Source organism: Prunus dulcis, chromosome 8 (genome assembly GCF_902201215.1).
Source record: "Prunus dulcis chromosome 8, ALMONDv2, whole genome shotgun sequence".
Taxonomy (NCBI): Eukaryota; Viridiplantae; Streptophyta; class Magnoliopsida; order Rosales; family Rosaceae; genus Prunus; species Prunus dulcis.
In genome coordinates this window covers 7,696,721-7,712,105 of record NC_047657.1, presented here as the reverse complement: position 1 = coordinate 7,712,105, position 15,385 = coordinate 7,696,721, and the positions used below count along the sequence as shown (strand labels likewise).

General features: G+C 36.4%; 2 protein-coding genes across 2 annotated transcripts; both read left to right on the top strand.

The window, feature by feature from the left end:
* Positions 1-10,123: 10,123 nt before the first annotated feature.
* Positions 10,124-12,738, top strand: LOC117638379 (zinc finger BED domain-containing protein RICESLEEPER 4-like). Its single transcript, XM_034373511.1, has 7 exons — positions 10,124-10,180; positions 10,276-10,292; positions 10,609-11,298; positions 11,401-11,730; positions 11,794-12,020; positions 12,189-12,416; positions 12,671-12,738. Exons 1-7 carry the CDS (start codon positions 10,124-10,126, stop codon positions 12,736-12,738), a joined length of 1,617 nt encoding a protein of 538 aa, XP_034229402.1.
* Positions 12,739-13,457: 719 nt separating this feature from the next.
* LOC117638378 lies at positions 13,458-14,567 on the top strand. Its single transcript, XM_034373510.1, has one exon. The coding sequence runs from the start codon at positions 13,458-13,460 to the stop codon at positions 14,565-14,567; it is 1,110 nt and encodes a 369-aa protein (XP_034229401.1).
* The last annotated feature ends 818 nt before the right edge of the window (positions 14,568-15,385 follow it).

The window sequence follows — 15,385 nt, the reverse complement described above, 5'->3', positions numbered from 1 at the left end:
TTGGGATAGACTTATATAACATATTTTCATGGATTTGTATATAAATTTATAATCTGCTAAAAAAGAAAATAAATTTATTACAGGCTTTGATGGTTTTTTTTATAGATTAGTATTGATTTCTTCAACATATTTTTTTTTTATGCGGAAAGGAAAATTACAAAGCAAAATTTCTTGGATACAAAGGCCCCAGAAGATCAAAAAAGAAAGTAGGAGCATGAAGTAACGGCAACCCAACTTCCCACAAGAACGAAAGGGATAGCTTATGGCCAAGGTTGGCAAGAGCATCTGCCAAGAAGTTGGCTTCACGAAACACGTGCAAACTTGATGGAATCGCATAAGGAGCTTAAGTGCAACATATCATAATAGCTTTGAAGAGCTGGCAAAGACCCTGGACAGAATTTGTTGTAGGCAACATGTCAAGCCAAGTAAGAAGATCAATACTAATAGGAGGTTTTAGCAAATTATCATTTACACAACTCCAAATATTATTAGCAAAAGAGCAAGTAAGAAACAAATAATCGATAGTTTCAGGAGCATTATTACAAAGAGGACAATCCAGGTTAATGTGAGGCAAAAGTCTATTTAGATGACTTCTAACATTAAGTCTCTTTCTCAAAAGGAGACAAGCAATCAACTTAACTTTGGGGGGAATATATAACTTCCACATTTTCTTAAGAATATGGTTTTGCGGATGAGTTCTGAATCTTGAACCTGTAAACTAAAAGCACTTTTAATAGTAAATACACAAGAGGGACTTGGGCCCCAAATCATCTGATCATCAATACTAGAAATAGGAAGAGGCACTGTTAGAATCTCAGGGGCCGTTTAAGTAACGTTTTCAAGGCCCCGTTTTCATTTTCTACCAAAAATATGTTCAGTATGTCATTTTCATTTTCACAGGAATTGTTTTCAAAAAACAAATTCAACCTCATGTACAAAAACTGAAATAACCAAATTATTGTTTTCATTTTCTATCCAATGTATTATTGGTCTGATTGCTTTCCTTTTTCTTTTCTTTTCTTTTTCCGGTTGGTCAGATTTTTTTTTTTTTTTTGTTTTTCAATTTTCAGTTTTTTCGTTCTACTTCATTATTTTATTTTGCTACACAAGTGCATATTAATTTTATAATAAATCATCATATATTATTCAATTTCATATTTATTTTAAACTAAAGATAATATTATTTTATTATCTAGGTTTTTCTAAAATTAAATTTTTATTATTATTTTAATTATACATTATTATTCTCAAAGTACACATTTTTCATTGTTTGTAATAATTTTAGCCTTTAAAATATCATAATTTTAAAAAAAAAATTTATTTTTTAGAACATAAATTAGCAAAAAATATACTTGAAAAATAACTCATAAATTATTATTCTCAAATTGTCATCCCATACACGTTTTCACTATTTTGAGTTTTTGAATCTATTTTCCAATTAATCTACCAGACGCATTTTCGAATCTTGAAAATGCAAATTCATTTTCTCGTTTTCATTCTCATAATCCAGAACTTGGAGGAGCTTTGTTTTGTCCCATCTCTGATTAACAATAAAATCAGAACTATTGATTATGTGGGATTATATCAATAATGGGGAAGGGCATGGCCCAGTTTGTGAAGGAAAAATTAGGTATAGGAATTGCTAAAATCCCACGAAACTATGAAAGAACAAATCATCTAGCCTATGCATATCAAATATGAAATCAAATAAAGCGGAAGCAAGAAAATAGCTCGAGATTCATGCAAGTCTCAACTTAGTCCCAATCTTTATAGGTCTATGAAAGTTTGCACCTTTGACACTAATATCACATATTAAAGAGAAGGTAGAAAGTGAGCTTACCCTTGGAGCGAATCTTGAATCCAAATATGGTATTCAATTGGAGGGAATAGTCCCTTAGTTGTTGATTCTCCACTTTGTTCTCCAAATAGGCACTATGAGGTTATACTTCCCCAAAATATCTTCACCAAGGTAGAATAAGAAGAGGAGAATAAGGAACCAAGCGGAGAAAATGGGTGTTAGCCTTTAATTCCTCAATAGTGGCCAGCCAAGGGAGACTAGGAAGGAGGCTTGATGTCTTCCTGTCTTCCTAAATGTATAACTTGAAACCTTAAGGAGGTTTGATGCTGTGGGTATGAATATATAGAGACATTTTTGTCACACATGTGTCCCCAAATACCCACCCCCCCCCCCCCCCCCCCATGTGCCTCACCCTCCCTCTTATTGGCCTTTTTAGACTAATTTGATCTACCACATTAATCCCTTAATGTGTCACACTTTGCTTAAGTCCATAAGGTCCATTCTTATAAATATTTAAGTCATATAGGACCAAAACTAAAGTTCCATAACTTTAATTAATTCATTTAAGCTAATCTATTTAGTTTAATTGATTTGATGACTTAACTAATTAAATCACTAACTTGCCTAACAAGCATTGGTCTTAGTCAACCTTGTGTTGACCCCGTCAAGTCTCGGTCAATAGTTTGACCTTTGACTTTGACTATGACCAAGCCGCTAAATCATTTATTCTCTTTTCAATTCTCGATCCATACCTTTTTGGTGTGCGATCTTATAGGTTCTAATTAGCGAGGCCGTGGGTAAAAATGATTACTTCTAAACTAAATGTGAATTGTATCCTTCTATATAATTCTCCCTATTGGCCAAAGCTAATTATAATTAGTCATTACACGATTTTCACAAACCATGAGTGACACCTAGTAGTATGTCATGACTACCCCAAGCTAAATAGAATTCATTTTGAGAACCTAGTCAGTTTGTGATTACAATGCAATTAGGTCCTTCTCTATTACAATACTCTATGTCGTGTTGTTTGGATATGATTAATTTGTGCCAAATCCTTAACATGACATCTCCAAGTTATATGATTCACTTTGATGCAATTGCAAACCTTCTTATTTCAATTCTCATCCTGTACTTTGGCCAAAGATTCAACGAATCATATCTTTAGAGTATTCTCTATTCTCACTAAGAGTAATACTTAACTATGCACAGAGCACGTCTAAGGACTAATTTGCATTATCAAAACTTAGAATTTTTTTTTGACACTTGTGAGTAAGACTTCCATACAAGAAATCTTCAGTTGATCGCGTTCAATGAACTTCATCTTTATAGAGCACCTACACACTTATCTCAGCATCTCTACACAAATGACTTGAGACTAGTCATCCTTCTGCTTGAGTAGGCATAGCATGTACCAGTCTTTGCGGTTCATCATTGTCCAATTGGTGATCCTATGACTAGGAGCCTTTTAGGATACGATACTTCTATAATGGAAAGGTATCATGAATCTAACTTCTTTGGACTGCTTTCCATTCATATCTTTATCCATGTACTTGTTACTTTGTGTACATTATGTATCCTAGAGTAACATTCATGCCCCTTTGATTATATTAATTATATTATATCCAGTATTCCATTTTTACATTGGCTTCTAGGGCATATATCTAATAGTTAGAGGTCCAAAAAAGAGTAGCATGACCATTCCCCACAATCCAGTGAATCCCTTGGTTTAGAACAGGTCTAGCATCTAGGATGGCTTCCCAAGACATAGAATGATTAGTTCTCTTCTTAAGATTAAAAATCTAGTCCACCAGTTAGCTTTATCAATAAGGCACTTCCAACCCAACTTGGCTATCCAGCCCAGCTTGGCCAAGGCTGCTTTATTAAATTGGGTAGTGAGGCGAATACGCAGCCCACCCAAACTTTTTAGAAGGCAAACCTCTTTCCACGCAACAGGGGGAATCTTATTACTACCCCACAAAAACTTCCTACAACTCTTATTTAACTCTTTAGCAACCTTAGGAGGGCATTGAAAATAGGATTAAACATTATTGGACATACCTGTGACACTAGACTTAATGAGAGTTAATCTCTCAGTTTTAGACAAGGTATTAGCTTTTCAACCAGCAAATTTAGCTTTTACTCTATCAATGAGATCCTCAGCATTCTGAGGATCTTTCCAAAAAAAAACTATGTTATGAATGCCCAAATCTTTCCCAATAGTAGAGTTATGCTGGATCTGAAGGATATTACTAACATTACCTTTAACAGTATTAGAAAATTGATGAGAGAAACAAACTGTAGATTTATATAGATCAATGTGATGTCCTGAGGCCAACGAAAACGCCTCTAAAGCTTTGCTAACATTTCTAGCAGCCAGAAGAAAAGCTTTCATAAAAATGAGACAATCATCTGCAAACACGAGGTTAGAAATTTGACAACCAAAAGGGGAAGAAAGCAACTCAACTTGAGATCTAGTATTCATTGCCAGTCTATTGAGGTGTTAAATAAGGGGTTCCATGCAAAGGACAAAAATATATGGGGAAAGAGGATCCCCTTGTCCAATACCTTGAAGAAGCCCTCAGGGGTGCCATTGATAAGCAGAGAAAAGGAAACTGTGGAAATACAATTCAAAATGTGATCACACTGTAGACAAAGAAATTTTGGCACAATAAATTCCATTAGATAAGAAAAATAATTAGGGTTCGGTGGATTGAATTGTGGGCCCCATAATTGACCCATATAGCTTATGACTCATCAAAATTGGATTAGTTGTCAAAAGTGACAAGTATTTACATCCGACGAAGTGCATCAAACGGTTCAAAGTGAAGACAAAATTAAAGGAAAGAATCTTCTGTGATTGACTTTTATTTAAATCAAATATTAATCAAGTCAATCAATCGAAGATAATTTGGTTAAATTGCCAAATTATTGGAATTGATTCTAAATCAAATCAGAATCCCACAAAGGAAGGTCTTAAAGAAGGAAAGCTATTTAGGTCAAGCATATTGCAGGAGCCTATAAACAGGAGGCCTAAAGACGAAAGAGGAAGCTTAGACAAACGAAGCACTCATAAGAAACAAAAAACTCTATGCATTCTTCACCTCACTTTGGAAGAGCCACCAAACACAACAAATACGTGCCGGTTCCTCCACCCTAGAAAATTTTAAACACCAAACAAGCCTTGTGCTACTCGTTTGATCAAGATCAAGTCTCTACGACCCTTGTATCAAACACAAATTTTCTTTAAACACTTTGGAGATCGAATCAGAGGATTTAATAAAGAGATTGTAACCCTAAATTTCATTAATACAAATATTATTTTGTACAGGTGTTATTGTCTCATTTGTGGCAGGATCTTCGTGTTTACAAACTTGGCATGCCCGATGGGACTATCTCTACCTCTCATCTACTTTTCCAATTCCAAAATCGATTAGCACATTGAAAATGATGGCTTACAAGAAGATCAAAACAGTTCCCGCGACGAGAGGCAAAAACGTAAGTGCCTCCTTCTCAAGCGGAGATTCTACTGGAGTCGTCACAGGAGCAAGGCCAAGGCGATATTTGCAACTCAACATGTCACTTCTATACTGACTCAAGCCAAGTCAAAAGATGTGAACCGAAGGCGTGAATCGGTTATCAATTTGGCCTTCTTGGGGGCAAAGAAGAATACCTCTTGAGCGGATGAGAGAAACTCTCGGAATGAAGAAATGAGGTTTTTAGGTTCGAAAAATTCAAGAGAACGTTCACTCTCGCTTGTTTCAGACGCTGACTCGAGCACAGGCTCATACCATAGATCCCTGCCTGGCGACCAACAAAGAAGATAGCCACGAAACCCTCGGCATTCATAGGTGAGTCTTAATCTATGGCCATGCAGGTCATGGTAACAGGAGCGATGTATATTGAAGAACAATTGGCCCATATGAGCGAAGCAGTTATGAAACTGACGAAGATGGTTGAAGAGAAAGATCCGCAGATCGCTTCTCTCATTAACAAGTAAGAGGCACATCAGGATAAAGAGCCTGGTCAAGACGTACACAAGAAAGGGCCACATCACAAAGCTGAATCCAGCGAAAAAGGATTAGGTCATGAAACAGAGTCGGGTGAGAAGTTGCACGAAAAAGGCGGCACCGCCTCGGTGGGTTCTTTATCAGTCCAACAACTTTAGGACATGATCGCGAACACCATCAGGATTCAATACGAAGCACCTTCCCGAGACACGCTCATATATTCCATGCCATACACCAGGAGGATAGACAACCTGCGGATGCCGACGGGATATCAACCTCCCAAATTCCAACAATTCGATGGAAAAGGCAACCCAAAACAACACGTTGCACACTTCATCAAAACATGCAACAATGCTGGGACTGAGAGTGACCACCTGGTGAAACAATTTGTTCGTTTCTTGAAAGGAAATGCATTTGATTGGTATATAGACTTGGAGTCCGAATCCCTCGACAGTTGGGATCAAATGGAGCAAGAATTCTTAAACAGATTCTATAACATTCGTCGCACTATGAGTATGATGGAACTCACAAATACCAAGCAATGGAAAGATGAACCAGTCGTCGATTACATCAATTGGTGGCGCTCGTTAAGCTTGGATTGCAAAGCTAGGCTTTTGGAGATATCAGTAGTTGAGATGTGCATTCAAGGGATGGATTGGGGGTTACTCTACATTCTACAAGGGATTAAACCCTGCATGTTTGAGAAGCTAGCCACTCGTGCCCATGATATGGAGTTAAGTATAGCTAGCCACGGAGGAAAGCATGAGCCCGTCATGGAGCATAAGAAGGAGAAAGTCTTTACGCAAAAGACAGATAAGCCTATCAAGAAGCCTACCAAGGAAGCAACGAAAATCAACACTGTCCCTGTCAAAATCTCCACCCAAGATAAGAAGAGAGAAGTCAAAAGGATGGAGCCATCCTGAGATGTGGATAGACGTCGACGCACGTTGAAGGAGTTTGAGGAAAAAAAACATACCTTTTCCCTGACTCTGATGTAGCAGGTATGCTTGAGGACTTGCTTGAAAAAAAAAGGTGATCTATTAATGTATGCATTTTGAGTTTTTCTTTTGGCTTCTCCTGACAATTTTGTAATAGGATTTTTATTGTTTTTATCAAGCTCAAGTTTAGATTAAGAATAGCTTCTCTAGGTGTTCTTAGCTAACAACTATCCTATGAAGGTTCAAACAAATTGACAAAGGTAAATTGTACATTGCATCACATTGCATTAAATTGATTTCATAAATAATGACTAGTCATCTGTTTCTCGTATGACTAGTCATCCTTGCTCTGTAGGATTTCTAGCTGGATAACCAACTATTTTGTCCAATTCTCTTCTCTCTCTTTGCTGCCATGTGTCGATTTTGACCTACGGGTGTAAAGGCCAAAGGATTCCTCATTTGGCAGCCGTCACTTTTGTAGGCAAGTTTTGGAAAGTTTCTCTGTAAACTTTCTCTTCTTCCTCAAGTGTAACCTTCATATTTTTCATCTTTGAGTTTTCCAAAATGTTTCTTTTCGAAAACTGCATTTCAAATATGAAAATCTCATCTTGCTAAATCAAACACTCTCTCATATATATCTAGGTTAGATTTAAGATTGATTTCTTCAAGAGTATGGTTTCTTGAAGAAATTGGTTATTCTCCTTTGAATCCAAAATTTGGTTTCTGTCTGAGATAAAGCTTGCAAGTTGGTGCCATGGGATGAATGAGCTGGAGAAGGAGCTGCCATTGCCATGAAGAACTGAGCTTCAAGCTTTGCTAAGTTGGAGAAGAAGATTGCACAAAGGAGGTATAGCTCATCTTCATAAATAGATCTAGGTTTTTCTTGAGCTTGCTTGTGTTCCTTTGTAAGAATCTTTTTCTACTTAGTGGATTGCCTGGTCGGTTGATGACCCCCAGTTTTTCCCAATGGTGGGTTTCTGGGTGAACAATTTCTGATTGCATCTCTGTAATTTTTATGGGTTTGTGTTCTTGGTGGTTGACTAGTCATCGTATGAATTGTGGTTGACTAGTCATCGTATGAATTCTGGGTTTGTGTTCTTGGTGGTTGACTAGTCATCGTATGATTTTTTTTGTTCTTGGTGGTTGACTAGTCATTCTGGATTTATATCCTTGTAGTTGACTAGTCATCATTATCTGTTGTTAGGTGTTTGCTTGATTATGCTGTCTTCACACACTTTCACTATAGTTGTTGCTAGCACAAGGGATGCCTAGATTGACGGGTCCTTGTGAGTGCCTAGGTTGTCACTAGTAATTCTTTAGGCTTGCAGGTACATCTTGGTATGCTCTGTGTATGTTATTGTTTGGTATAATTCATATCTGACAGTTGACTAGTCATAAGAGTATTTGGTCAAGGTCTAGAGTGTGTGAAGTTTGTTGCATTCTTGGTTGAATATCTTTTAAGTTTACCCTTCGTCACCTAAGTACCAATTTCAGTTGGTATCAGAGCACTAGCTCTTAACGTAAATAGAGAGATCCTTTGGGTGCTAATTGGTATTAGATGTGTAAACATAAAAATGGATCAAATTGCTCCTTGTATTCATGATGAGCTTGCCTTGTTTGTTAAGAAATATAGAAGGGTTGTCAAAGATAAAACCAAAGTCACTAGGAATTGTCAAAATCTTCCTAGTTCGTCTATAGGGGTGGGCATCAATCCGGTCGATCCGGCTAAACCGCCCGAACCAATCCGTATTTTCCGGTTTGGTTTGGTTTTGACTTTAAAAAAGTCAACAGTTTTAAAATTTGAACCAAACCATTTAAATATTAATTATATATATATAAATTTACATGTGTCAATGATTGAGTGGCTACTTAGAAGTGTTAGTGTACACCCAGCCACATTGAATTGGACTCGAAACCACCTATTTTCAGACTCAAACGTTATCCCAGAGGCTTCTTCCTTGAACACGCAGCCTCACTTAACCCACTTTAACCCTAGAAAAGCCACCATTGATTTGAACCACCACAACCTCCACTGCTTCAATTAAACCCATTCTCACGTAGAAAAAATCTCTTTGGCGTTGCACCTCCATCGTCATCGTTGCATAGTTATCGTCATCGTTGCATTGCCAGAGTCATCGTCGCACAGCCATCATCATCCCCGCACAACCAACGTCATCGTCGCATAGTTGATTCATGTTCGAGAAGCCCAATAAGTGTATGTTTTAATATTTTATTTCTGATTATCTACATATTTTTCTTTTAATGGATGTTCTGATTTCAATTTCTTAGAATGAACTTTTAGTTGTGGGTTTGTCTACATATATGATCATATTGTATTGAGAAGTTCAAATTTGAAAGTTAGCAATTAACCAGAAAATTTTGGTATATGATGTGTTGTATCATAAAAAGAGCTTTGAACTGGAGGGATATTGGGAATACTTAAAAGAAATCAAGAATGGAATAAGTCATATATGGATTAATGTGCAAAGCCAGTGGCGAGACTGTGCATAATCTTCTTTGCTGAAAATTTGGGGTGCTTCGTTTTTCTCTTGATTGGATAGGGTTGTGGTCTAGTTTGTGGGTAATGTGCTTTATTGTTGGAATCATCGTTTTAGAAGACATTCTTACAGTGATGTTTGGAATCTGATCCCTTTGTGTGCTATGCGATGTTTATGGTGGGAGAATAGGAGATAAATGCTAGGACTTTTTACGATGTTCAAGCTTCACCTTCTAAACTGTAAACCCCTTACTAGCTCATAATAATTAACTGACAATGTAACTACCAATCATCTAGTTGTCATCCTTGTTGATTAATAAGTTAAAATTGTGTTGTGCAACTTGTTGTCATCCTTTTCTTGGGTCTCTCTCTTAGTTGCTCTGTTTTTTCCTCATTTATTTTGTCGGTTTTCTTCTCTGGAATCAAATTTTCACAATTTTATGTGGACAATGTTATTGGATATGGTGACTGGCCAAAAGATATGATTGTGTCATAGCTATTCGCTGTTTGTTGCATAAATACTATTATGAAATTATTTTGAATCATGCAATTATCCATTTACTAAGTTGATAAAGCGTCAGAGCAGTAGCAAACGCAAATATGACAGAAGCTATCAAAGGCACTGAATCTGCACATCTTGTCCATAACTTATATCATTGATAATATTGATAACTCAGTTTCTTTTCTATTTGTTGTCTATATGAGTTGTGGGTGTCTTAATTCTTTTTATATCCTATGTTGATAATTTATTAGATCAAGTTACATTTAGATTACAGCTCTTTATTTTTTACCAAATATCAGATTTCTCGATGCTTGCTAAATATCTGATTCTCCAGCTTCAACCTCCATTGATTCAAACGTACTCCTGTCAGTGCCAACAATGGATGAAGTTAACTTAGTACCAACAATGGATGAAGCTAACTCAGTGCCAACGATGGTGAGTTCTTCTAATTTATTTAATGTTTATGATGAGGTGCAATTTGTTTGATTAAGGTGCCATTTTTTTAATGTCCAATTTTTCTGATTATATAGATGGAGGTAAACCAAGGGTTGGAAGAATGTTTTGCTTCTAATCAACTACCACCTATGACCGAATTTGCACCAGCGGTTGTGACCTCTCAAGCTTAGACTGGTGCATCTGATCAACTTCCACCGTTACCTTCGCAAAAAAAGAGAAAACCGACTAGGAAACCAAGTGAGGTGTGGAATCACTTTGAACAATATCAAACTGGTAACTCTTCTGAACCTATTAGGGTTAGATGCAAGTATTGCAAAACTGCTGACTATAAATATGATCCAGCAACTTGTGGGACATCAAGTTTGAGAACCCATATTACTAATTTATGCAAAAAAATACCCATATAGGGTGCCTGGTTCAAACCAAAAGGTCCTAACTTTTGCCAAGGACCAATCTGGAAGTATTACCGCTCTTGGGGCAACGAGATTTAATAAGGAAGAATCTAGGAAAGCATGTCTTAGGATGGTTATTATTGATGAGTTGCCATTTAGTTTTGTAGATGGAGAAGGGTTTCGTCACTTTTGTAGTGTTGCATGCCCTAGGTTTATACCGCCATCTCGTAGAACACTTGCTAGAGATTCGCTTGCACTTTACTATGATGAAAAGCAACTTTTGAAAGCAAAGTTAGCTGCATATAGAGTCTGCCTTACTACTGACACATGGACATCTGTCCAAAATATAAACTATATGGTTCTCACTGCACATTTCCTAGATGGTGATTGGATGTTGCATAAGCGTGTGTTGAATTTCTGTGTAATTCAAAATCACAAGGGTAGGACAATTGGCAGACTTATTGAGAAGTGTTTGATTGATTGGGGTATAGAGAGGGTACTCACAATAACCCTAGATAATGCATCTGCAAATGATAAAGCTGTATCTTATTTGCAAAATAAGATGAAGGATTGGCCGAATAGAGGTTTGTTGTTAGATGGTGTCCACTTACATATGAGATGTTGTGCTCATATTGTAAACCTCATTGTAACCGATGGTTTGAAAGAGTTACATAATTCTGTTAAGAGTATTCGTGATACTGTCATGTATGTAAGATCTTCCCCCCAAAGATTAGAAACTTTTAAATCTTGCATTGAAAAAAATAAGATTGATTGTAAAGGCTTGGTTGTCTTGGATGTGCCAACTAGGTGGAATTCCACCGACATGATGCTAGAAGTTGCTTTGAAATTTAAAAAGGCTTTTTCTAGGTTGGAAGATGAGGATGGGCATTTTAGAAGCTACTTTGGTAGAGGGAATACACCACCAGTTGAGGAGGATTGGGCAAATGTTGTTGTCTTTGTTAAGTTTTTAAAAAGTTTTTATGACTTCACTTTGAGGTGTAGTGCCACTTTGCATGCCACAGCCTATACTACTTTTCATGACTTATTTGCAATTGATTGTGAATTGGCTGAATTGAGTGTAGTAGACAATCCTCTTCTATCGAACATGGCTCAAAATATGAAATTGAAATATGACAAGTATTAGGGATCAATTGATAGTGTGAACCAATTCTTGTTGATAGCTGTTGTTCTTGATCCTAGGTATAAATTGGACAATTTATCAATGCATATTGCTTATTTGTATGTGGAACATGATGCTTATGTTGTCGAGAAGACAGCTAGTGTGAGAGTTCTTTTGTTTAAACTTTATGGGGTGTACGAGGCAAGTTTTGTTAGTAATCCAACTCAAAGTTTTAGTAGTTCTACTACATCCTCAAGTATTGGCAGCAGCATAGTGATTGATAGTTCTAACTCCTCAAGCTTCGAAGGTAATAGGAAAAATGCTATGAAGGAAAAGTGGAAAAAGAGACAAGAAGATAAAGAGGCAGTGGTTTTATCTCATGAGATAGATAGGTATTTGTCGGATGCAGCATAACAAGATATTGAACAATTTGATATTTTAAATTGGTGGAGGGTGATTGCTTCTAAATATCCAGTTTTAGCGGTCATTGCAAGAGATGTGCTTGCAATTCCAGTCTCTACAGTTGCTTCAGAATCTACTTTTAGCACAGGAGGGAGAACAATTAACTCATTTCGTAGTTCCTTGAGTCCTGCTATGGTTGAGGCTTTAATTTGTACACAAAATTGGTTGAAGTGTACTTCAATATCTTTAATAGTTCAGCCCACTATTGAGGAGATGGAGTTTTATGAAACCATTGAGTCAGGTATATATATTTTTCTCGATTAATTGCTTATAACGTGTGAGTATTATTATGCTAGCTAAAGCTAAATATATGATTATATATATTTTTTATATAGAAATGCGGAGATCAAATGCTAATGCGCCTGTGCACATTTTCACTAATTGATTCTCTATTGATGCACAACCTTGCAATTATGGTAATTTTCTTATTCAATTCTTATTTTGATCATCTTGTATCCTAAAATTTGTGTTGATTAAAATTGCTTTTATGTGCAGTATGGGGACATGCTGGAAACTGGGCGGCCTTTAATGAAATGGAAATTATGAACTTGTATTTTGGATAGCCTTTCATTTCTTAGTTTCATCATCTTGTATTCATTTATTATGAACTTTAGAATGTTTGTTTTGATGGAAGTTGTGAACTTATATGCATGCTGGAAGCTGGACAGCTTTTGATTAAATGGAAATTATGAACTTGTATTTTGGGTAACCTTTCTTTTCTTAGTTTTATCATCTTGTATTCATTTCTTATGAACTTTAGAATGTTTGTTTTGATGGAAATTGTGAACTTAGATCATGCTAGACATTGGACAGCTTTTGAATAAATGGAATGTTGTTGTATTAGCCTTTGATGATGGAATGGAATGATATAATAGCAAAATGTTAGTATTATAATGTAAGAGCAGGTTGAAAAATGCATGGTTTTGTGTTAGGCACAAACCAGCCGTACCAATCCGAACCAAACCGATTGCAAGTGGTTTGGATTGGTTCGGTTTCCATTATGATTTTAGGCTAATCCGAACCAAATCGGACCATTATTTTCTTATTGATTCAGCTGTGGTTTGAGAGTAAAACCGAACCAATCCGGACCATGCCCACCCCTATTCGTCTACATGTGTGTCTCAAGACAATGTTTTTAAGGAGAGGAATTTTTTGAAAGGTCTTGTAAAGTGCTATCTATGTGGTGCTGGTCACATTGATGTAGAATGTGCAAATAACCACATGACTGAGTCTAATAGGAGAGAAGAGTCAATTAGTGCATAATGGAGTGATAGTAATAGTGATGATTCCAGACTATATCACTTCATCTTATGAAGAGGCAAATAATTTTGCCCTTGTTGGTTCTGTTAGAGTTCATGTGATTAAGGAAGGACAATCTAATTCAGGAAATGAATCTGTGTCTGGAGATGATAGGCAGGATGACCAGTCATATAAGGAACAGGATGACCAGTCATACCTGGGTATGTGTGAAAGGTATGATGTCCTTTTTACTGAAACTCCCAAGCTTAAGGAAAGAAATCTCTTACTTGAAGAAAAGGTAAAGAACCTGGAAATTCTTAATTGCATTTTTAAAGAAGCAAATAATGAATTGAGTGAAAATGTTGAGACCTTGGAGAGTGAAAGGGATTCATTGATTGTCATTAAAAATGACATTTCAAACCAAGTGAATGTGCTCAAGGAAAACAACTTGATTTTCCAAGCCTCCAACAAGAATTTGTTGACTCAGATAAATGAGGCAAATGACACGGTGATCAAGCTTACCATAGGGGCTAAAAAAGTGAATAAAATGTTGAATATGAGTAAGGTTCATGGAGACAAAACTGGTTTTGGTTATGGTTGTTCTAGTTTATGTGTTCCTCCTCCTTTGACCACATTTGTCAAGGAGTCAAATACAAAGTTTGATGTTTTAGAGCCAACTAGGACTCAAAGATTCATTCCTACTTGTCACCATTGTGGTGTGAAAGGTCACATTCGACCTAGGTGTAATGCTCTAAGGAATGTGTCTAGAGCAACCAATGCAAATGGCTTTAAGAACCATGTTTCATCTCTTAAAACATGTGAGCTTGCAAAATCTGTTCTTTGTGAAAGGGATAAACATTCTTCACTTGCAAAATTTGGTTTCCCTAAACCAAAAAGGTTCATTCCTACTTGCCATCATTGTGGCACATTAGGACACATAAGACCAAAGTGTTTTGAGCTTAGGAATTTTGAGAAAAAGTCTTTTGTTCATTTCAAGAAAGTAAATGATGACTCACTTCAAACTCAAGTGAATGATCTTCTTTATAAAGTTGTCAAAATTCCTAAGGTGATCTCTTTGCCTCATAAAGTCTCAAAAGTGAAGCAAGTTTGGATCAAGAAGGAAGACCATGTTCTTCCTCATGTTGGTGACTAGTTTCTTTATTTTATGTATCTAGACCATTCTCTTATTTGTGTGTGCTTCATGGAGTCTAGATACATTGTCATGCATTTGCACCTTGTTCTTTTGTTTTATTATTTTTATTATTTTTAAATGTGGTCATTGCATGCATATCTTTCAATCATCTCTCTCACAGTGCTTTGAATCTTGGGTGATCAACAAAATTTCATGTTCTTTTGAACTTGTTCACATTTATCTTGTTGGTCTTGTCCAAACATTTTCCCTTGGTGGCAAGGAATACATCCTATCCATTGTAGATGACTTCTTTGGGTTTATTTAGGTCTCACTCTTGCTTGAAAAATCAAAAACCTTTCAAAGGTTTAAATCTGTCTACCATCTTTTACAAAAAGTTAAGATGACTAGTCATCTGCCTCTTGTTAGAATTAGAACAGATCATGGTTCTGAGTTTGAGAATTCTCAGCTTCTGAAATTTTGTGAGGTGATGAGAATTAAGCATGAGTTCTTTGCACCTATTACACCTCAGCAAAATGGTGTTGTGGAGAGAAAAAAAAAATAGAGTTCTTGTTGAGATGGCTAGGGTGATGCTCAATAGCAAAAATTTTGCTAAACATTTTTTGGTTTACATCTCAAACAGGGAGTTTTTGAGGTATGGTGCCAAACAAACTCCCTATGTGCTTTGGAAAGGTAAGAAACCCAATGTGTCTTATTTTAGAGTCTTTGGTAGCACATGTTTTATCTTAAGAGATTGGGAACACCTTGCTAAGTTTGACTCTAAAAGTGACAAAGGAATTTTTCTTGGGTATTCCACTTCAAGCCGAGCCTATAGAGTATAT